The sequence below is a fragment of the Colias philodice genome, chromosome 20, assembly GCF_061535455.1.
Source record: "Colias philodice isolate Cphi_HAF_F1 chromosome 20, ilColPhil1 Martin Lab GWU primary, whole genome shotgun sequence".
NCBI classification, from domain to species: Eukaryota; Metazoa; Arthropoda; class Insecta; order Lepidoptera; family Pieridae; genus Colias; species Colias philodice.
Genome location: NC_143105.1, coordinates 633,093 through 657,268, shown reverse-complemented (window position 1 = coordinate 657,268; position 24,176 = coordinate 633,093). Strand labels below are relative to the sequence as shown.

General features: G+C 32.7%; 2 protein-coding genes across 3 annotated transcripts; one reads left to right on the top strand and one right to left on the bottom strand.

The window, feature by feature from the left end:
* Positions 1-222: 222 nt before the first annotated feature.
* On the bottom strand, positions 223-14,594 carry LOC149479204 (organic cation transporter protein-like). 2 transcript variants are annotated; one of them, XM_089707854.1, is made up of 5 exons: positions 14,434-14,594; positions 4,508-4,929; positions 3,638-4,045; positions 3,161-3,404; positions 223-1,463 (listed from the first exon to the last, which is right to left on the bottom strand). In XM_089707854.1, the coding sequence occupies exons 2-5, from the start codon at positions 4,906-4,908 to the stop codon at positions 1,032-1,034; spliced, it is 1,485 nt and encodes a 494-aa protein (XP_089563980.1). In that variant the 5' UTR covers positions 4,909-4,929; positions 14,434-14,594; the 3' UTR covers positions 223-1,031. The 2 variants fall into 2 exon arrangements, with proteins under 2 accessions (XP_089563980.1, XP_089563981.1); XM_089707855.1 differs by lacking the exon at positions 14,434-14,594 and adding an exon at positions 11,738-11,763.
* A 5,863-nt stretch (positions 14,595-20,457) lies between these two features.
* Positions 20,458-23,164, top strand: LOC149479203 (uncharacterized). Its single transcript, XM_089708223.1, has 5 exons — positions 20,458-20,535; positions 20,791-20,904; positions 21,005-21,255; positions 21,568-21,733; positions 22,078-23,164. The coding sequence occupies exons 2-5, from the start codon at positions 20,807-20,809 to the stop codon at positions 23,018-23,020; spliced, it is 1,458 nt and encodes a 485-aa protein (XP_089564349.1). The 5' UTR covers positions 20,458-20,535; positions 20,791-20,806; the 3' UTR covers positions 23,021-23,164.
* The last annotated feature ends 1,012 nt before the right edge of the window (positions 23,165-24,176 follow it).

Here is a 24,176-nt window from a genome sequence, read left to right as displayed (position 1 = left end):
ATATAGAAAGTAACTTGGATTAACACATAGGGTAGGTTTTATCCCGGAAATCCCACGGGAACGGGAACTATGCGGGTTTTCCTTTGAAAACGCGGGCAAAGCCGCGGGCGGAAATCTAGTTTTGTATAATAAGATAATTCCATGTTGTTCACTTTGTATTGGAAATGGGTTATTCTATTTTCAAAGAGAAAAATATCTAGGTACAAAATAAAAGGACCAGTGTATCACGTTAAATGCTTTATTTTCTCATATAAATATGTACATATACAATTATACATCACATTTTCTTGAGATTTACAAATAGAAAATACAACCTGTGGGCTGTGATACAACTTTAAATCTACATTACATTTACAATGTACATTTTGGCACTTTATTAATTCCAGTAATACCTATATATTATAGAGTCTATAAAAATATAATTTTCATTTTATACAATGTACACTTAATGCAAAATTTAGTTAGGGGGCGTCCAAAAATTACGTGAGGTGTTTATTTTTTATTTTTATGAATCTAAAGCTATTTTGATTAAATGGACCAAAAGGGTATAATTTGTTTTGTCAATCAGAAAAAAAAGTTGCGTGATATTTGTCGAGACCCCCTATCCCCAACGTAAGGTTAGACGAGATTTCACGTAATTTATGGACGCCCCCTTAGTACAATCGGTACCTAATTGCTCAAATAAATTTAAAGGTAAATTTAAAGATTTAACACGCGGCTTATTAAAAAACGCTTTTTATTATTAATAATAATGTTACACACACTGAATACACTTAAAATTATAACTTCTACATAAAATTTTAAATTATACAAGCATATAATACTTACATATATATAACATAGGTACCTATCTAATTATAGTAGGTATAGTTTTAAATATAAACTATTCATCACCAAAATTATCACTGTTTATCCTTCAATATTAAATTCGACAGTTTGTGCAATTTCTCACCTATCTAAACTTATTTTTAAACTCGATCACTTCAAAACTATTAAAAAGTCTATAGCCTCAGCTAAGCGTAATTAACAGATCATTCCTTGTCCACATCTTCCAAACTATCTGGCAGCGTTGTTCCCTTTGTCTCAGGCAAGAATATACACATAAGACTCGCCGCTATAGGTGTAAGTCCAAAAATGGCCGTCGGTAACCATGGCAACGCCGCCGAAGAATTCGAAATAAACGGCGCAATCATGGAACCGATGCGCATGCACATAGAACAAGCGCCCATTGACATGTTTCTGACCACTGTGGGGTATAGTTCTGACGTATAGATGTATATAGAGGCAGCTACAATGGCTACACAGCTGACTCCCAAAGTTCCGAGGGTCAGGGATATGGTGTACGTGTTCGGGAGGACCCCGAGGAGCAGCACGCAGAGACCTCCGAGGGTAAAGGCGATGGCGATGGTCAGCTTTCTTCCGAAGTACTTTATGAAACAGATTGCCAGCAGGTTTGATGGGATCTGGAATGGAAAATCATTATTGCTTTGACAAGTTTTTTAATAAAATACAACATATTAAAACTGTAAACATTTTATGGAAAACGGGAGTCGTAACCGTAACTAGCACAAGCATTTATCTAATAAATAATTGAACAATACCTCAGTGGTCACGAATCTAGTCGTCTCAATGAGTTTTTTTAAATAATTGACTAACATTACTGATTTATTAACCAAAATTTTATTTGAGAGTGATGCACGTAGAAAAATGTTTCTCTAAATAATTAAAAAAAATCTACGTTTTCCTATCCTAAATATTACAGCCTACTATTACCATACTAGTTATCATTCTGTGCTATTAATAAAAGTTTGTGAGGTTGGATGTATGTGTATGTATGTTTGTTACTCTTTCACGCAAATACTACTGAACTGATTACAATGAAATGTAGCATACATATAAAGGGTAACTTGGATTAACACATTGGATAGGTTTTATCCCGGAAATCCCACGGGAACGGGAACTATGCGAGTTTTTCTTTGAAAACGCGGGCGAAGCCTCCTAGTTGGTCATAATGATTAGCATTTAGCATTCACAATTAAACATCTATGTGGTTCGCATTTCATACATTTTAGATATACAAGCAAATTTTTTGCATCAAGACAAATTACATAAGAGTAGAGATCGTGCGGTAACACAAAAGAACATAATTATTATTGGCTGTACCCAGGCGATATTTAAATGATTCGATATAAATTATAAATGTTTTCCTCATGTAAAACAAAACAAATTAAATAATAACAATCAGGGTTTCCCATCACAATAATACTTATTTATCTACTATGGTTGTGGTATGGTGGTACAAAAAATACAAAAAATATATAAACAAAAGTATACCACACCTACAAAAAATCTGATACGAATAACCTCCATACTTTTTGCGGAAGTTAATTAAAAAGTCTGTTTATCAAAACTCAAAAGGCCACATTGTTTTGTTTTTGTATTGAACTTTTATATACCTAGAGATACAACGAAACAAATAAGTCCCTGAACTAAAGCTACAAGTTTGACGGATTTTTCTTTATTACTATTAATTTACGATGGTAATTTTTTTCTAGAAAGAAAAAAAACAAAGAAAAAAAAACGTAAAATAAAAGCGATATAACTTTACGTTTTATGGAGAAGGCTTTTGTGTAGTTAGAGCGACATAGTGATTATGACTAGGTATATTATTTTTAAATCAAAGACTAACTAAACTTGCAAGACGGGATTCTTACGCAAAAACTACTGATTTCCATGAAATCTGGCAATCATACCTACTTTTAGTCTACATTAATCTACCTGATTAATAATCACGCTCAACTGAGCTACTTCATAAAAATGCAATTATTAAAACGATACCATATACTATATTTAAACTACATAGGTACAGGTAGTGTAATATCAAATATGGTTGTGAATATTGTGACCTTGCTTGCCACCCGCGGCTTCGCCCGCGTTTTCAAAGAAAACTCGCATAGTTCCCGTTCCCGTGGGATTTCCGGGATAAAACCTATCCTATGTGTAAATCCAAGTTACCCTCTATATGTGTGCTAAATTTCATTGTAATCGGTTCAATAGTATTTGCGTGAAAGAGTAACAAACACACACATACACATCCTGACAAACTTTCGCGTTTATAATATTAGTAGGAAGTATAGGATATGTTGACAACACGGTATACCTGTATAGCCCCCGCAGCAGCGACCGTCACGAACGGATCGGGGCTGGTCTGGCTGATGTACTGGTTGATGCCGTAGAAGGTCAGCCCCACGATGGTCCACATGAAGCAGCAGCAGACCGTCTTCACCCGGAGACACGGACGCATCAGGTCGGTGTAGTTCGCGCGAGTGGTTTGAGATTTTTCGCGGATTTCTTCCGATATTTGTTTTAAGGTGTCGTCTATTTTTGTGGTGGGAAGCCCGTTGCTGGAAGGGTTAAAGGTTGTTGAGAATTGCGAACCATTTTTAATATTCTATTTTAAACTTCTCTATGTTTATTATTACAGTAGAATTTCGGTGTTGTTAAATCGAGTAGCTTTATGTCTACTGCAGGTTATACAGTTAGGAAAAATAGATTTAATAGCTTTTCATTGCAAACAAAAAGTCCTTCTCTATTATATGTTATAGTCATTTATACAAGAAATAAAAAAGATACTTACAATTCCGCAGCGCGTTTAACAATCTTAGCTGCATCGTCCACTCTACCTACACTGAGCAACCATCGTGGAGACTCAGTCAATGAAAAGAAGTACATCAAATATATCAAGGGAGGAACAGCCATTGCCAAGCTATATGTATCCCAATTCCTAAAGTAATACGCAAAGAGCGGGACAGTCATATGTCCAATGATAAAGGGAATCTGAAAGAGACAGCCTAGCATCTCTCTGTACTCTGTTCCGACCGTTTCCATGACGATGACGAAAGAGATGACCATAGTTCCTGATGTTGCGACGCCGAGGAAAAAGCGAAGCACCGTGAATGTAATGTAGTCTGGTGAGAAAGGGATAGCGAATCCAAGTAGGATCAGCGTGGTGGTGGAAAAGAGGAATGTATTCTTTCGGCCATATCTGAAAAAAATGAATGTTCTATATTTGAATGTGTTCTATTATCTATTACTTATTGCAATTTTTAATTAAAGGAAAGATTTTTATTATTTTTAAAACTCTATACGCATGTTTCTATGACATTATAATTATATTTATTGACCATTGAACCTTTTAAAAAAAGGGATTTTTCACAAAAAAACGATATTTTCACAAAATAACGATTTTTCACGAATAATGGAAAGACACTTTTCTACTTTCTAGCTACTTTCCCGTATTATAATAGCAGAATTTTATAAATGTTGTTCCATTGTGTTCCATTATATTTTTATAAATTTTATATATAAATATCGGTAATGGGATTAACGAAAACAGATTGTGCTTAATTTACGCAATGCACTGCAAGATCAGACTAAAAAATATGTTTTTTTTAGATTTCAAACAAAATCGAAATAACCAACATATGTAAAAAAATAAACAGCTTACCTATCAGACAAGAAGCCCATAACAATACTGCCCAAAAGCACACCAAACTGCAACACCATTTGTGTAAAGCTGGCCAGCCATCTTCTCTCACACACGAGACCCCACTCAGTAATTATTGTATTATTAAACGGTGAAGTATCATATTCATACGTCACACAATCAGCATAACACGTAGAATTTTCCACTATTTTTACAGTACTAGAATTCGTAAATTCTGCACACCAAAACGTCAGTTTTGGAGTCAAAAACAATATCGCCATTTGCACCCATCCTGATGATAGCTTGACTAAAGAAACAGTAGCGAAAACTAGGAATTGCCATCTCCCGAATTGACCGATGAGGTTTGCAAGGCCGTCTTCTTTTTTTGGGCCCGTTATCTGGGTCGCGATCCGTTGAACCATTTTTGATGTGTTTTTGGTAATCTGGAACAACCAATTTTTTTATTTTACACTTAGTGATCATGTAACTATATCGCCAGCAGTGAAATTGTTTTTGAAACCGGTCCTGCTGTAGTTCTACTTTTTTATTATAGTATAGGAGCTATAGGTATCATGTCTAAGCTTATAATATTCAGGCTGTAATATATCAAAAGCAATAATTAGCTCTCATATAAAAACGTGCACACTTCCGCTTGCAACACGTTTATTATATAACCAAAATTCGCCGAAATGTGGTACACTTATAATTTATAACCATAACCGAAACAACCGCAACGAAATATTGCATATTATGAGTTTTGCAAATTTTTGCAACACTGAAATATTATACAATTGAGAAAAATGCGAAAATTAATGCGGAACGTTAATGAACTCGGTCGAGTTTATTAACCGACCGAAAAAAAATAGATTATTACTTAACATATTATTCACATGAATATTTGTATATTAAGGCCTTATTAGGGGCTAGCGACCTTGCTAGGTGATTTACAAGGCGGGATCGGGGGACCGGCGCGAATCTACCGTAGTAAAACTACGTATAAAAATTATTAAAAAGATATTTGGATATGGAATCAAAATTTAAAACAACCATGCCCTGTGTTTCAATTTCATAAACACACTGTAAAAACAATACAATAATTGACGTTATATTGACTTAGCGTTTTGGTTTAAAGTCCAAAAATCGACCTCAGTTCATGATTTTTTTCCAAAAAACCTGATTGTAAAATAAACAAATTAAAACAACCATGCCCTTTATCATATTCGAAACTTTAATATACATTTTTTTAGACATGTACATTAAGAATCTAAGAAGAACGGTTATAACTAGAGTTAATTTTCGGTATTAAAAGGGAATTCTACCTGATTCAGGCCTTAAGTATACCCTAGTATTAGTAAAGAAAGAAAGAAAGAAAAAAAAATATTGCCAATAACTTTACATACAAAATTTATCTTTAAATTAATTAATTAAAATATGAGGCAAGTGGACACAGCCTCAGCAAAATGCTGCACAAAAACAGTGCTGACTTTCAGGCTGTACCGATGATTGAGCACCTAATTATATAACAAATATCATAATTTGTTGAGGCATTTTATATGTAACATCACAGATAATATAATGATAATATGTATTACATTGCGGAATTAATACTTGTGCTTTACCAATAAAAATCTATAAAAAATTACTAAATTAGTATATATACCACCTATTTATAAACTGTAATTAATACATATATCGCTGTCTTGTCTGGGCCTTAGGTCTGGGCAAATAAATTATAAATAGTATTATTTACATCCGTATTGCGTATAACAATGCGAAAGATTGATAGATACAGATAAGAAATATGTTTTGGTACAAGCTTTTCCCGCGATTTGGTTCATGTCAATATTTCTGTATTTATTTATGAATCCTATGAATGAAATATTTAAAACCAAAATTATAAGTGAATATTTTTACTCCAATAATTATTATTTCCGAGTGACAACCATATATCTATTAAATCCGCGTTTTGAGAGTAATTTCATTATGCATAATAATAATTAGATATCTAATCGGGTTTTATGAAAAATGTCCCTATTTATAAATCTTCTATGACATATAATATATTAAAACCTAAAGGTTAGATTTAGAAGTAAGCTATTAATGTAGGTATCTATTAAAACCAGAACACGTTTTATTGCGTATAAATTTAATGAATTGATTGGTTTAGTGATTAATTTATCGAAGATCTCAAATGCTAAATGATTTGAAATAATTTCCTTGTAAATTGTGTTCAGGTATAGGTATGTTATAGGGACTGTTAATTTTAGTATGTTATAATATTACCTATGTCCTTGATATTTAAAAAGAACAAACTATTTTGAAAAAATTTGCTTCTATAGCTATAGAATGCTGTTAAATACGCGTTGAATGGGCACAAGAACAACTAGATATAATTTACATGATATTTAAAACAATTTTGATGTAAATTATGTCTAGAACCAGTAACATACAAACTCATTGCATATTTATTCTATTACTAGATTTCCGCCCGCAGCTTCGCCCGCGTTTTCAAAGAAAAACCCGCATAGTTCCCGTTGCCGTGGGATTTCCGGGATAAAACCTATCCTACGTGTTAATCCAAATTACCCTCTAAATGTGTGCTTAATTTCATTGTAATCGGTTCAGTAGTATTTTCGTAAAAGAATAACAAACACACACCCATCCTCACAAACTTTCGCATTTATAATATAGGATTAGTTACGTGAATTACATCATTAGTACCTAAAATATTATGTCACTTTATGAGGTAAATGAAAGCCTTTGAAAGTTTCATGAATTACACTTATTTATAGAATGAACGAATAGCGTCAAAATGTTTTTAATAATAATTTGTAATTACTATATATATTATATTATATACATAATATGTTTACCAGACACAGACATCAGAAAACATTGTTTTGTTTACATAAACTATATTATACTGTCTGTTAGCAGTTGAAATAAAAATAATTTAGTTTTTACTTTTTAACGCAAACAGTTTTGTCGACGAAAACAATTTTTGGCCTTCCTTAATAAATAAATGAATAAAGTCAATATACGTGAATTCAGAAGTAATTCGTAAAAATGAGTAAGTAGCGTAGGTAGGAAGAGTCAAGGGATAAAATTAGTCGATTAATTTCATCACGTGTGTACAAAACGTGATGTAAATAAATAATATTATGTGGGTGAAGGTGATTTTAACATTCACGATAACTTAATAGTTAAGTTTTACGATGTTTCGAGGCAGCTTATGGCTTAGACTTGTTTGGAGGCTATGCACCTTAATATTGCTAAAGTAATCATAATATTATTAAATTGTTATTTACCTTGAAGTATACAAATAAACTTCGATAAAAGCCGCAAGTTATATGAACTTTGATGGTCACATTATGCTCATAAATATGAATTTTTATACACGTATGTGTATAGAAGTTTATTGCTTTTTACGGAAAAAATACTGAATAGTTTTGATAGAAATTTTATATGCATGGTACCTATATAAAATTCTCATGGAACAGGACGAAGGATGGAAGGACAAACACCGGGTAGCTCGGAATCGACTCAGAAATCTCATGAAACATGCTAAAAGGGAACATCTGGATAATATATTGCAGGAAGTCGAAACTCTTAGTAAAGGTAGCCAAAGCCGAAAGTTTTATAAAGAGATAAAGCTATTCAGGAAAGCCTTCAAGCCCTCGTCTCAGCTTCTGGAAAATGAGAATGGGATGCTCCTATCGAACCCAGATGATATCAAAGAAGAGTGGCAACAATACTTTAAGACCTTACTGAATTGCCCAGTAGCAGGGAGCCCCATCACTGAAGTGATAGAAAATAATGATACTCTTATAAACGAGATAAGTCCAATAGAAGTGCGAAAGGCAATATCCAGACTTAAAAACAACAAAGCCCCTGGAGCTGACGGTATTCCAGGTGAACTGTGGAAGTACGGTGAAGATATAACAACCTCCAAAATGTACGAGCTTATTACTAAGATATGGAAGGAAGAGAAACAACCGGATGAATGGAACCTAGGTGTGATATGCCCAGTTCACAAAAAAGGCTCCCGAAGAAAATGCTCTAACTACAGAGGAATAGCGATATTGCCTACGGCTTATAAAGTACTCTCGTATATTATACTGGGTCGCCTAGAACCTTACACAGAGAAAATCTTGGGAGATTATCAATGCGGCTTTCGAAAAAACCGTAGCACAACTGACCAAATCTTTCTCTTGAGACAGATTATGGAGAAAAGGTGGGAGTATGCACAGAGCCTTCACATCCTATTTGTGGACTTTATCAAAGCATATGACAGCGTCGACAGGGATTCACTCTATAACATCTTGAGACTTTTCCAAATCCCTGAAAAACTGGTAAGAATGGTAAAAGTAGCTACCGAAACCAGCAAAATGAAAGTCAAGGTTTGTCGAGGCTTTACTGATGTATTTGAAGTCACCACTGGGCTAAAACAAGGAGATGCACTTTCACCAATTCTGTTCAATCTTGCTCTAGAATACCTTATTAGAAAAATCCTGATACTTGAGGGTGGTATTGAGCTCAACGGCAATCACAAAGTTATTGGATACGCTGACGATCTAGCGCTTCTAGGACAACGTGAACAAGATCTTACGTTAATGGCTAAGACACTGGAATCGGAAGGTCTTAAGATTGGCCTTAAGATAAGCGGGGAAAAAACGGAATACCTACATATGAAAAGATACAAAGATACTAGAGTTTGTAGGAAAAATCTGGTAACCGGAGATACTACATACCTAGGAACAGACTCCTTTAAATATCTAGGTTGCACAGTTACGGATACTAACCGCCGAGAAGCCGAAATAGATATCCGCATCCAAAACGCACTAAGATGCTCAGCAGCGCTCCATAAAATCCTTGTGTCCAAGATTATAAGCAGGAAAACAAAGGTCAAAATCTATAAAACCATTATTAGACCAATCCTAATGTATGGGTGCGAATCGTGGACACTAAGCCAGAAAGAAGAACAGAAGCTCTTAGTTGCGGAAAGGAAAATCTATCGGAAAATCTTAGGACCTACAAAATCTGATGAGGGAACTTGGAGAATGAGGAAAAATCTAGACATCGAAGATCTCATCCGTGAACCCAACATTATTGGTGAGACAAAAGCTGCTCGCCTTCGATGGATCGGTCACCTAGAAAGGATGCCAAACGATCGCGCTGCGAAGAGGGTGTACATGAGCAAGCCGATCGGTAGGCGCCCCGTCGGCCGACCTCGTCACCGTTGGAGAGACGAAGTCCAAAAAGATCTGGACATCCTCCAAGTAGAAGACCTCAACACCAGGGCGCTTAGGCGCGAAACCTGGAAACTTTTGGTGTCGGAGGCCAAGATCCTCTTTGGGTCGTTGCGCCGTTGAAGTAAGTAAGTATGGTACCTATAGACAAGGAGATTACACATGGGGGTAGGTTAGAACCGAGAGGTCCAGGATTCTACCCACACCCACAACAACAGACTTATCTTTTTTATTTTCAGAAGGTTCATTACCTATATACAGGATGTCCCACTTTCGGTATCCTAAGCGCAAAGGGACTTGTAGTTTTGCATACGCTGAGTACGTAAAAAATAATTATAAAATTCCAGACGCATTTTTTTTTAAATAGAGGAATTCTTAAAATTCCATGTGTATACCCCCAACAAGCAAACCGCCCAACTTTGCCACCCGCATGTGAGCTATCGTTTAAGATTATGTTTTCATAGACAAAATACTCACATTAGCGAAGCGGTATATGCCGGCTGCGCGAAGCTAGAGACGAATACATGGATTTTAAGGAAAAATTTAGCAAAAAATTTTTCGCGTAATTTTGTTATTTAAGTATTTTTTATGTGATCAGTGTATGCAAAACTACAAGTCCCTTCGCGCTTAGTATACCGAAAGCGGGACACCCTGTATACCTGAAAAGAAAAAAATATATACTTATTACGTGAGAAAAAAAACTTTGTTATCAATCATCATCTTAGACTAAGCGTTCTAACTTATGCCTTTGCATAATATCTTTAAATTGTTAAAGATTTGCTTAGGTGATGTAAGCATTGGAGAAAGTAAATTGATGAAATTAACGAATACAATCTAATTCCTCATGTTTATATTTTTTTTAGATCGCATATTAGCATGCAATTAAGTATTTTTGCCATAATTAAACTTATGGCAAATACTTATTTGCATCTCTTGTTTTTGGTCCCTATATGTGCGAAAAATCTATGAACTATGAAGAGCTTAGTGTTGTAACCGCGAAAAATGCGATGTTTATTATATTTTATGTACCTTCAACTTCGTCTTTACAATACATAGAGGGAATGATAATAATCTTCCTACTAGGATTACACTACATAGTATAAAACAAAGTCGCTTCCTCTGTCCCTATGTCCTTATGTATGCTTAAATGTTTAAAACTATGCAACGGTTTTGGTTGCGGTTTTTTTTAATAGACTTATTCAAGAGGAATTTTTTAGTATATCATTTATTAATATTATATAATAGAAATTGGTATTTTCTGCCATATTAATTTCTGCTTTAAATATTTCCCATCTTATAGAATGTCAGATGTTATTCTCGTAGTTATATCAGATTCTGCTTATGATGCAGACAGGTTTATAAGACCAAACCTGTAATTTTGCAACACGTCTTATTTTCTCCAATAAAACCGATTGCAAAAATATCAAGATGTTAAGTTAAATTATGTTTAAATATATCGTCATTACAATTATCGATTTAATATTTTCCTTTTCTACTTCCATAAAACTTGGTTATTAACTTATTACTAGAAAGTAGTTTTTGAGTAGCTTTGCGCCCGTGACTCCGCTTGCGTGCATTTCACGTAATCGCGAGAGCTTTTTTCCTTACCTACATATTTTAATCCTATATTTAACGTGATTTTACACCCTTTGATTTATATTGTTAAGCATTATGACAAAAATTAAATAAATAATACATGAAGAAAATTAGTGGTGAATAATGTGACATACCTATTCACAGTGGTTTCAGTACTAAAACAAAAAAAAAGTTTGACAACAATAGAAAAGTAATTAGTAATTTGCTGTTACAAAGAAATTAATTTTGGTAAGGTCGATACTTGGAAAATTGGAAAATAAATTATTTCCAAACGGATGTAATGTAAACGAAGATGTAAATTGTAATTAATTACCTACAATATTACATTTAAATGTCACGTGAAATGTATAAATATTGACATTATATGAAAGATTATACTGACGCATAGATATGATATTCGATTTACCTTTTAAGTGGTTGTTGAAGAAAATTGTAGCGTTTTTTCCTATATAAAAATAACCTAAAGTACCTACTATAAATAAGATAATAATATTTTTGTTTTCTTTCCGAAAGAGCCAAAACACACAGAATGATAATATTCTATTGTTGAAATTTTCAAAATCATTACATACTATTAAAATATTCTTAATTATAATACTCGAAAGCCACAACCACTTCCGGCGCAGTCGGGTAAAAATAAACTACAGATCGTCCTTTTAAATTACAGATATATTACATTATGATGTAATAATAGTATGATAAACTAAGAAAAGTCGATTAGATTTAGATAAGAATGCTCTTAGTGCATATTTCTTATGTTTGTTCACTTATCAGTGGATACACCGCTTCTGATAAAACAAATGACGAAACTACATATATTATTTACACGCTTGCACACGTGGTTTCATTCGTATCTTGAAATAAATATATGCACTACCTATATTATTTTATAGTCCTCAACAAAAATGATAATTAAACTTTGTGTTTAGTGTTTGCCGTTTGGGAAGATTATAATATATTTTAACTGAATTTAAACGCGATTTATTCATTGTTTTAGTTGTCCAGATTGTCAAAAATGCTTATTAAAAGCGGAGGAAATACATGAATTAATAAAATCCTTGACTTGATTTAAAAAATACAATAATAAACATGCCCACATCTTCCTACTTAAAATTTTTCCTTTACCTTCGTTTTGCTTGAAAATAAGACTAAGAAAAAGATATTTTTTCACTTTTTTTGTGCATTGTCAAGTAAAAATCAATGACGGAAATAACATTTTCAGTTTCAACAATCAACAATCAACTAACAGAAGTCTAAGACATAAGTACTTATATTCCATAAAATTTTACCCAACAAATACCCAATTTATTATCTTTCTTTCTTTGTTTCCTGTCTTTCTCCAGAGGGTCAATGAACTCGATATATAATTGTAAAATCTGTGCTTATCAAACGCCTTGATGTATTTATGATCAGGAGGTCACACGTTCGATCCCGTCCAAGGTAATGTTGATAGACTAGTTTATCCTTAATTGTCAATGTCCTTTCTGTATAATATGTGGATCGCGACTTATGTATAAACTAATATGATAAAAAGAAAAGTTTTTTTAACACGATTTTATTAGCTTCACCTGTATGTTTGTATGTATGTCGTGGCCGTATCGTAGATTTGCTCGACGAGCAATAATTTAACGATCTGGTTAAACTAAGTTGACCACATCATGAAATGGTCAATCATTTCATGAAATGAGCAAATCAACTATATGGCCACGACATGTAGGTATACGACTCCTTTTAGACTCGATTTTAATTTTTAACATCTAAATACGGACAGACTTCATTCAAAAATTTGTACATTTATCAAGGATCGGTGATAAAACAGTAATTTTATGAGTTTTTAAACTATGTAGAGGTACCTACCTATATTAATTATTTTCTTGTAGGAGCTAAGCAGGTCGTATAAGTAATTAACGACTTATTCTCAGACCTCTGAGTATACACTACACTCTACAGAGTATACACTCTACACTAAATATTTAATACCTAATCATCGATCAAACCGTTTCAGAGGTGATTACAAACACTGAGACGAGAATTTTAAAAGCATAACAATAGAGGATAATTCTTAAACCTTTCATAAACAATAGATCGTTGGATACAATGTAGGTATTGTGTATGAAATTGGTAAAAACAAAGTGGGTACCCATGTTTGTCATTGAAATACTTACTCTGAGCGTGTTGGGACATTATACTTTTCAGTACCTATACGTACAAATGCCTCGAATGAAAGAAAAAATTGAAAATTTTCCTCATGTAAACTTTTGCATTTTGTTTGTAAAAGTCCGTATTTTAAACTTCCACTAGTTATAATTATTTGCAAATAAAAATTTAATTATTTAAATATCTGTTAGTCTGTTCACTTTAGATTTTAGACTAAGAGTTGACAGCTAATCTTTCGCGAAGAATGTATTTTTATGGACTTTTCAAACCAAAATAACATTAAATTCAAGCATAAGCACACAATAAAAATAAACATGAGACAAAAGAACATTAAAAAATATATGCATACTTTATATTTTTGGTGAGAAAAGTAGTAATACACTACATTACTATTTACTACTTTTCTCACCAAAACTAATTTCAACCCACGATTTCGCTCGATTACCTACCTAATAGGTATAGACTATAGGCTATATTCTACGATCCTATCTACATACGAAATCTATTCAAAATCGGTTCAGTAATTTAACGTAAATAATACATTCATACTAGGTACAACCACAGACTAATAATAATATACTACGTATACAACTATATAAATTATAAACATATTTAGGTAATATTGAAAACAAGTTTACCTACTAAAGTAATTAATATGTATATTTAAATGTCATATTATTACCTATTTTTGAACGATACGTCAAGTTGCAAATGATAACAAAAAAAATACCTACTTAGGTATATATATTGAAAATTGAAATTATAAATATTTTGAAAAAGTTAGGACGAATTTTATTTAAGAAGTCATTTAAGAATCGATCACTTTTTATAGGACATCAATATAATTTATTTTTCGTCTTCAAATACACAAAAAACAACACTTCCTCCGTTGTCTTGGGGACGTAAAAAAAAACCAATTTTGTTTCAAAAAAATTCAATACTTACAAAAAATATACCGACGTAATTGAGAACCTCCTCCTTTTTTTAAAGTCGGTTAAAAATATAAGCTCACTTCACATCACTTATTATCATAACAAATTAACATAACATGACATTGTTTAAAACAAAATACTAAGTAAAGATCGGTGCGTATGCCTCGCGCGAAGGCTTGGTAATCACTGAAACATTTTGATAGTAAATAACTTGAAATCCGTTCGACTTGAGATATTTTGATATCTATATAATAATAAAAATCTGTCAGTGTTTGTAATCAAACTCATACGAAACGGTTTGAACCAATTTTACAAACAAATATGAATCGGTATTCGGTAGGTTTGAGAGTTGAGACTGATAGATCTAGATATAGAGCTAGTTTATCTAGAATTAATATTATTTTTATTACAAAATACATATATATACCTACATAGTACCTAGTTATCTATACCATATTCAATGTTAGATCTAAAACAATAACTTTTTATTATTGTAAATTTCGTATTTTACATAACGAATTGTAGATATCAAAATTCGAAACAATGGATAAAGTTACCTACATAAAATAAACAAAGATGTATTGTAACAAGCCGCATAATAAAGGGTAATAAAATCTTCACTGTGTATCTTTCAGATTTGCCAGATTCATAATTCATAATTCTTTATTTACGTTTTAAACATGGTATTTTTAGATTTAAAGTTATGTTTATCTTTCTCTCTACCGACACGATCAACTTTGAAAATACTAAATAAACATGGATTTTCTGATAGTTTCATACTGGTTGAGGCTATAGATTATTTTTAATTTGAATTTTAGAACAAAATCTGCTAAAATTACACGAACACTTGACAATTATCAAATTTACGTAAATTCATGTAAAGTAAAGTGGACATTAAAGAGCAGCAATAACACTTAAAATTAACTAGTTATACAGCCTTGCTTCACTTTCAATGAAACAATAATTAAGAAAAATCTTTCTATATTCTACTTATATTAGGCAAACTGGGAGATATATCGTGGATGAATTGACACCGCATTTTTTCTATGAATCAAAAAATTTCAACAACATAATAACGTAGAACATATTATCTCGATGACATAATAATATGACTATGGTCTACCAAACTGCACTTGGTAATCTTGTTAGACTATATATGTCTTCTTGCAGTGGAAACCAATATGGCCCGATGATAATAATTAATGTAACTATTATTTATCTTCGAATTAACGACGTATTTTGAATGACAATTGAAATATTTACATCAATGTTAGGAACAGGCGAGATTCAGACTTTCCTGTTTGGTATTACAGGTAAACAAATATTCGTTATTGACCTTTAAAATAGTCATACAGGAATCATTCTTTCCTATCAGATCATCTAAGAGGAAATGATATGTTTACTCGTGAAATTTAAACATTTTTATCAAAATTATGTTAGGTTAGGTGATTTCTGAAATAACCTTGCTTTGAGTTTGGCAGCATGTACTTCCTACCGACCTATGTGAGTTTCAAGTTAGTACACATACAAATTTTGGAATAATTTTATACTACACATAATAATTTTGCAGAATTAATAACATTAAAAAAACATTCCTAAAATTTATTTTATTAAAATTAGAAGCCTATTTGTTGTACGCTGAATAAAGTTCAAATAGTTTCATGTTAAATTCGATAAGGCGCCCGCTAATATAAAAAAAAAATAAAAAAATAAAATGATGATAAATAAAAGTAGATCCGAGTAGATAGGAAAAGTAAATCCAGTCAATGCTCCGTATGTATGACACCCGGAAATAATACCTTCTAATGATTTATTATTTTAGGTCATAATCTCAGTTATATCAGTTCGGTAGTTTTTGCATGATTGCAGATTGAATAACAAATTTTTGCATCTAGAAAATTAAATAAAACAGTACAAATACGTCTTAAAAAAAATGTATGCGTGTACTAGAGTACACACGTAAGAACTAAGAAGTGAAACTTCTTTATGACCTCACGAGTATGGCGTAACGCAAAAATGTCACGCGTACGGCGTAACGCAAAAATGTCACGCGTACGGCGTAACGCAAAAATGTTACACTAAATTTTTGTCCAACCCCGATAAAGAAGTTTCACTTCAAAATTATTAGTCTAATTTATGCTTTAAAATTTTAACGCATATGATAACACAGTTTAAAGTAATATTTAGATAGTAGTTTATCTTCGCGAATTTGGAGAAATGATTAACGACGAAAGAGGTCGTGAGACTGGCTGATAAAATATTGATAAACCAATTTTTTATTTTACTGGCACATTTCTTTGTTCGGGGATAAAAACTACGTTTTATTATTAAATGATGTCGAAAGAAATTATGTCTATTTTTTATCTGCTCATGTTAATAACATCACCACAGCTCGAACAGTGAAGGAAAACATCGTAAGGAAACCAAAATGTGGAATGGAATAAAGAGTTCGTACCTACTTCGTCAATTCGTCATCCGCCAGCCCGCACTTGGCCAGCGTGCGTGGTGGATTATGGCCTGTACGGTGTAGTCATAGGAGGCGGCCGTGTCCCAGCAGTGGGAACGTACCTGATGATGATAAATATCTTTCGATTTAAAGGCAGGTTTCTCAGGTTCCTGGTATCTTCTAGGTATTTTGCTTAACTGACAATTCATAAAGTGGTAAATACTAAAGAATTAAATTATAAGTAAGTACAAAGGGGATAGAATCAAATATAATATGGTTTTTAACTTTGTGTTTATAATTTAACTTTAGTGAATGACATTAACTTTAGTTATAGTTAGGTACCCAAGTTCATAGCTACTAGATGACGTCTGCTTATTAGTTTTTTTCTACAGAACTTTAATTAACTTTCTAAATTAGATGTAGATCGTATAACCACTTATTGCTTAAAATAATTACTACGTAAGTATAACGTATGTAACAGGTCTTATAATGTGTACATCTTTACCATATTGAGATAAAAAAACAGAGTTCAAAAAACGTCCAGCCGTGACGGAGTCATAACATACATACGGATATGTAGAGCAAAATAGAAACAGCAATATCAATTATAAGTTTGCTTCTAGAAGAAGTCTAATTGAATAAATAAATGTTTGAGTTTGATTTTGAGTTTGAAAAGGCGCTTATACGTGTATTACCTACCATAAGGACAGACCAATATGAAAAATTAATTACATATGCATATTAGGTAGGTATAAGTATAAAATATACATATATTTTCATATTTCAAGCGATTTCATGAAAAATATCGATATACGTAACGATCCTGTTGCAAGTTGCGACATTTATCTCAAACACAGTGTGCTAAGTGTGAGTTTTTGCTCGCAATCGAAAGGGTTAAAGTTAACTAGGATTTCTATGAAATTGAAACAGCGCCGCCTAGCGTCCACAAGCGGTAACTTTTTTTGTGAGTGTCAGTTTTTTGCGGGCTCGCTATCGAGCATCGGGAGTCAAGTTTTACCAAGTTCAAGTTTTACCAGATCTCAAAGAAAGGATCTCAATAATATTTGGAACTTGGAAGATTAGTCATTACTCATTGATCCAAAAAAAGTTGTTAAAAAAGAGAATTAAAATATTCTAGGGGCAGTTGGGCGTAAATTAGATGAGAGAGACCATCTCCAGTAAGTAAGTAATAAAACAGAATGTATTTTATGAATATAAACAAATACATATTATGTATTCCGACTTCCGACAGTTCATCTTACGCCATCTAGTGACAAACCAAGCAATGTTTCAGTAAATGATAATTATTTCTGTAGGAATTTTAAATATCAATATGTACTTTAAATATATGAAGTAAACTATACGAACTAACTAAAATAAAAACACACACACACCATATGCATAATAATTTTATTATTATAAATTATAATACCTAGTTACTTAGGGGCTGTCCATTAATCACGTGAGGCTCAAAAGGGGGGGAGGGGGTGCATCAAAAAATCACGAAATATCACCAGGGGGAGGGGGGGTAAAGTAATATATCACGTGTATTTATTTTTTCGGCAAGCGCGCGATACTCAACCGAAAAGCGGCGTTACATACCTATTATGTATTTATTTTTAGTCAAACGCGTACAACTTTTTCGCATTTCTTTCATTATTTTTATGTCATTCAAAAACAAACTGCAATCTTTCTGTCTACCTCTGAACGTTTATTATAGTAGCCTTTAATTTTCTATAATAAAATTAGATGATACTTATACCAGTATTTTTTTATAAATAAAAAATAGATTCTTTGCAGGTACGAAAAAATACACGTGATATAGGGGGGAGGGGGGAGGGGTAGTCTTAAACCTCACCACGTATCACCAAGGGGGAGGGGGGGTCAAAAAATGCCAAAAAAAACATCACGTGATTAATGGACGGCCCCTTACATAGTGAGAATTGAACCTTTTTCCATATTTGCAATAGTTGAAGTTACAATGTGTTATAATTACCTAGTTATGATTAAAGATAAAATACTCAATTTATACACAAAATGTATTCAGCAATGTTTAATAAGTAACTAGATGTGATTTATTCTAAGAAAGAAACAAGTTTACGTGGTAAAGCGTAAGTATTATTTTTTGCAGGCGCACAAAAATACTAACGTCGACAGTGAATATTGATATTATGCTCGTAGAAAATAATTTAAAATTCAAACAGACGAACAAATGTAGAGCACATAATATGAAAGTATAACTTTTATTTATTTATTTATTAGTTAATAGTTATTGCACTAATAAAAGATAGAAAAATATAATACAAACTTACAGCTAGCTTAAATAATAAACGAAATGAAACATTGTCAATTTAAATAAATTGTAGTTAAATAACTACTTCCTGAGTACTTATACTACTACTACTACTTATACTACCTACTTAAATGATGTGATCTCAAAACTAATTAATACATTGCATTGTGACAGGAGGTAGATTTTGTCATTGCAATAAAAATTTGGATGATCTTGGCTTAATCTCTATGATGATCATATTATGATGACAAACCTAACCTTCCTTCAAGAAAAGCCTATTTACCCACTGTCATTCGGCACTCGGTCACGGCAGTCTTCATAGCGCTGTCACAACAGCTCGGTAGTCATGGCAACGCGTGTCAGAGTGTCAGCCACACGTGACAACAGATTAACAACTTAACTCTGTGCAACTGACATAGTGGCGAAATGAACCCGTTTTCAAGGTCAATGTTTGGGCTTAGATATCATCTGTATTTGATTGATTTCGAAATAGCTGACCGGTGGATAGATTTATTATGGATGAAGGTCACTACATCATCATCATCTATCACCATCACTATTGCCTCTTGCGACTACAGACACATCCCACTAAAATATGCTGGCCAAGTATGATGGGTTGGTAGATTTTAAATGCTGAAACTTTTTGATTATTGGACCTCCATCATTATTGGATTTGTGGGATTTTATTTGTCTGCAAAAAATATTTTTTGACATGCCAGTTTCTTCACTTTTTTCTATAATATCGATTGTACATGACCAAAACTAGAAACTGAAAAATCTATCAAATTTTTAAACGAATGCGAAGCCTCGGCATTTTGTATTTTTAGGAGAGAGCGTAATCATTGAGACTCTACCTTATTTTCACAATATAATATTACCCATTGTATTACACGCGTACATGAATTATAATGAAAACGGAAATATGAATTATCATATGTCTCTGAACCATTTAAAAAAAATCCGCAGTATTGTTTAAAAAGCCCGTAAAACAATTAGCTATTTTATTTGGAGAGCTTATGTACCGATGCCGATTATAACCTATCTATTTGCCAAATTTCATGCAGATCAGACCAGCCTAGGTGCGTAAAAGAGTGACAAACTGTCATCCATTCATCCTTACAAACTTTCGTGGTAGAAATTATTTAAGAATCTGACTCTTACTACCTACACCCTTTATAAAACCTACTATTTTGTGTAATATATTGTTTTATAAGGTTTTATATAATAGAAACTTTCGCTGATTTACCTTTTTAACATATCCGCTATCCTTGTAGGGCGCTAGAAATTTGGTATGATATCACCGAGAACGCAGCTTACCACGCAAAATGTTATTTGCATTTCGGAGCTTTCTGTGTGTAGACATATTTTTGTAATATGTAAGTATTTTAACAAATTATTTATTTGTGAATTTTGTGTTCTTTGAATTGTTTGATATTTTATAAATAAATTTTCTTTATTATTTTACAAATTTTTCTCTACTATTGTAGAGAAAAATTTGTAAAATAATAAAGAACAACCCTTTCATGATTTAGGTACTCGTTATTACGAGTACCTAAATCATGAAAGGGTTGTTCTTATTAATAATTTTTCTTGGTATTAACCTGATAAAAGGTATTTATTTTTATTTCCAGGGTTTGACTGATAATCATGGATTTGAAATTATATAATGCATTTTTGTTTATTTTCACAATAATAAATGTGAGTGCGGAAGAAAATTCAACATATAGCGCCACAGAACTTTTGTCGTAAGTTATTGATATAATTATTATACCTAATCATTTTATTCAGGTATTTAATATTTATTTAACGTGCTCGTGCGTGTCAAATTTCATTATGTATTTTCAGAAAAATATTTCCTTTTGGCGATAACCAACTTAAAGTATATCAATCTAATCCGGTAAGAGAATCAAACGCATCTCAAGATGTATCTTCAGATGATTCTCAAGATATAGCTCAAGATAAATCTCGAGATTTACCTCAAGTGGAGGGTCGTGGTATAGGGAGAAAAAAAAGGAGAAGACAGAGATATCCCGCCGATTTTGGGGCCCCGTATCCATCCCCATATCCTTATCCTGAAAATGGAGGACATTTTTATGGTAATAGTTGAATATTATTAACACGCTTTCATTTTTCACTTGTATATTTGTATGTAGCCGAGTCATTTAGACTCGATTTTGACCCACTTTTAACAGACAGATTTTATTCAATCTTTGTACTCTTCGGTTACAATACAATAATTTAACATAGGTAATCTTATTCAAGCGTGTTTTCTTAATTATTTTAAACTTATTTTAACCGACCTAAAAACATAGAAACAAATCCAACATTGAGCTGTTGATGTAAGAAAAATAAAGAATAGAAATAAATCGATCATGATTATTTTTAAACCGAATTTATCACATCCTCAGAACGGCCTTCATTCGCCTCTGAAGCCCTATCGCGGCTGACCGAAGCCCTAACCTCCATAGCGCTGTACGACGACTACCAGTGCGTGCCGCGGCTGTTATGCGAAGCGGGGGGCGGAGCCCTAGGCAGTACTAGTGCTTTGCCTACGGGACTACAACCATTGCTAACGTAATGTATCTTTATTTTACGAATCGATCACTTTGGGGAAATTCGATATTTTTAAGGTCAATTTATTAGTTCCACTTTTATTCACTTTTCTAATTTAACTAATGACAAAAACTAGCCAGTGAATGAAGTGCTTTTCTTTCGAAAAATCTAAAATGATTTATTGCGGTTCCATCAAGAAGTAACAATACAAAGTAAAAATGATATAGAATACAGATTGCCGAAAGTGATGAATATATAGTAGTATTTTTTAAAAGTGTACTAACTGACCATCTAATTGACTGTACTATGTAAATGTAATTCAATTTAAGAATAATTTCCACACTAATTGTATCATCATTTTCCAGTCTCTTATCAGCCTACGGTGGAATCAGCTCCAATCCGCTCTTTGTCTTCGGCAGAGCAGTTCTCCTTGGAGTGTCCTCAAAAGAAAACCCCTCCGCCTGTCGCTACGCCTACCCCCAGTGTCCCTCCGACCCTGAACAACTGGTCCACTACCTCAACAACCATAACGGAGGCTTCTTTCGATTCTTTAACTCGCCACAGCAAGGTCAACAGAATGTACAACAGTTTTACAATCATTTACAAAACTATCAGCTCGATCCACAAAATACACAACAATTTTCTGGTGATAATGGACAGCAAAATCAGAATTTTGGCTATGGGTTATATCAACAACAAAGTTATGGAAACGAACAGCAAAATAATATAAATTCTGGTTATGGTTTTCAAAATCCTAATCCTTATTTGAATAATGGAAACAAGTACGGTTTTGCATATCCATATAATGACAGACTTAAAAAGGGTTATAAAATTCAAAAGAGGATACAGAATAAGCCAAATAGTATTGAAAATGATGAATTTTCAAGTAATAATTATGGTAAATGGAGCTTTCCAGATAAAGACGATTTTGAAGAATCTGAAGATGATTATAATACCGTTAAAGATACAAGAGAAAGTAAAACATTAAAATTTCCAGAAACAAATACAAATTATGTTCAAGAGTATAACAGAAAAACCAGAGGTTTTGTGTTTCCAAATAATTTCAATTATTATACAAATTATTATGATCAAACGACTGATGATAACTTTGTAAATGAAAATAAAGTGAATGATTATAATAAAAATAAGAACAAATATAATTACAATACACAAAAATACATATCAAGCAATAAATATAATAATTATAACAAAGCCAATGATGGATATGTGACAGTTTATGTAGTTAGAGGCAATGGAGATCCAAACAAACCAGAAATAATTAAATTGAGACCGGGAGAGTCTTTATAAATTACTATAAACTAGAAAAACAAGCTAGTGTTAAGATTATTAACAATTATTGAAATTGTCTTTGTTATATTAGCTATTATTATTTAGGTAGTTATAAGCTACAAGTGCTAAGTGCTAACCCTTTTGTGTTATCTTTCCTTCGTCCTTTTGTGCTGTTCTTTAATATTGTAACTTACAATATTAAAGAACTTAAAATCTATTTTATAACATTCACCTTTGGAGGCAATAAACAATGTCTTTGTTATTTTTTATTTGTCTTCTGCATGACCACTTTCGCGAAAGATTTGATTTTTTTTCTGTTGACTCCTCCGTAAGTACGTACATAATACATATGTGTGCATATTTTGTAATATCCGTAGGTACTTCAGGGCAAAAGTATTTATAATATTTACCCTATTAATTATTAAGCTTTAATATAGGCCAGGTGGCGTTCAATGAAACTTCCAAATTTATATTAATTGTTTATTTTACAGAAGCTACAAAAACTATTATAAATGCAAAGGTAACTCTGTCTGTCTGTCTGTTACTCAATCACGCCTTAACTACTGAACCAATTTGCATGAAATTTGGTATAGAGATATTTTGATACCCGAGAAAGCACATTTAAGCTACTTTTTACCCCGGGACATAGGATATGTTTTATTCCAGAAATCCCACGGGAACGGGGACTATGCGGGTTTTTCTTTGACTGCGCGGGCGATGCCGCGGGTGGGAAGCTAGTTTTACAATGAATCTCTCTTAAAATCGCTAGAATGGTAGAATCAGCCACAACCACAAAAGCTAACAGTAATATTGTAATTGAATGGAATAAACAGAGATCGGAAGATAAAAGAATATGCAAATAACATCAGATACGGCTGCTTAAGGCAAATAGATGCAGAAACTCGTAAACATGTTGTGTCACCCGACGTGACTCGGTTGTTAATAATATTCCTGGTACTTCAGCTACTATAGATAAAGATAAATAAGGAGATATCCGGAGAGTTGAGACCTAAATATGTAGTTAGCAAGATGTATCTTCCGATTGACAGGTGGCATATAGAAAATCATTATCTCTTTGATAATTATTTTATATTCTAATTTAAAAAAAAATATGGAATGTCAATATGTCATTAAGAATGTGCATAATGCTTTCGTTGTAATATTTAGTAATCTG

Coding starts and splice junctions, on each gene's coding strand:
- LOC149479203 (XM_089708223.1), top strand. CDS start 20,807: ATGGATTTGAAATTATATAATGCATTTTTGTTTATTTTCACAATAATA. Junction 20,905..21,004: donor AGCGCCACAGAACTTTTGTC/GTAAGTTATTGA, acceptor ATGTATTTTCAG/AAAAATATTTCCTTTTGGCG. Junction 21,734..22,077: donor GGACTACAACCATTGCTAAC/GTAATGTATCTT, acceptor ATCATTTTCCAG/TCTCTTATCAGCCTACGGTG.
- LOC149479204 (XM_089707854.1), bottom strand. CDS start 4,908: ATGGTTCAACGGATCGCGACCCAGATAACGGGCCCAAAAAAAGAAGAC. Junction 4,046..4,507: donor ATGGGCTTCTTGTCTGATAG/GTAAGCTGTTTA, acceptor CATTTTTTTCAG/ATATGGCCGAAAGAATACAT. Junction 3,405..3,637: donor GTTAAACGCGCTGCGGAATT/GTAAGTATCTTT, acceptor TAACCCTTCCAG/CAACGGGCTTCCCACCACAA.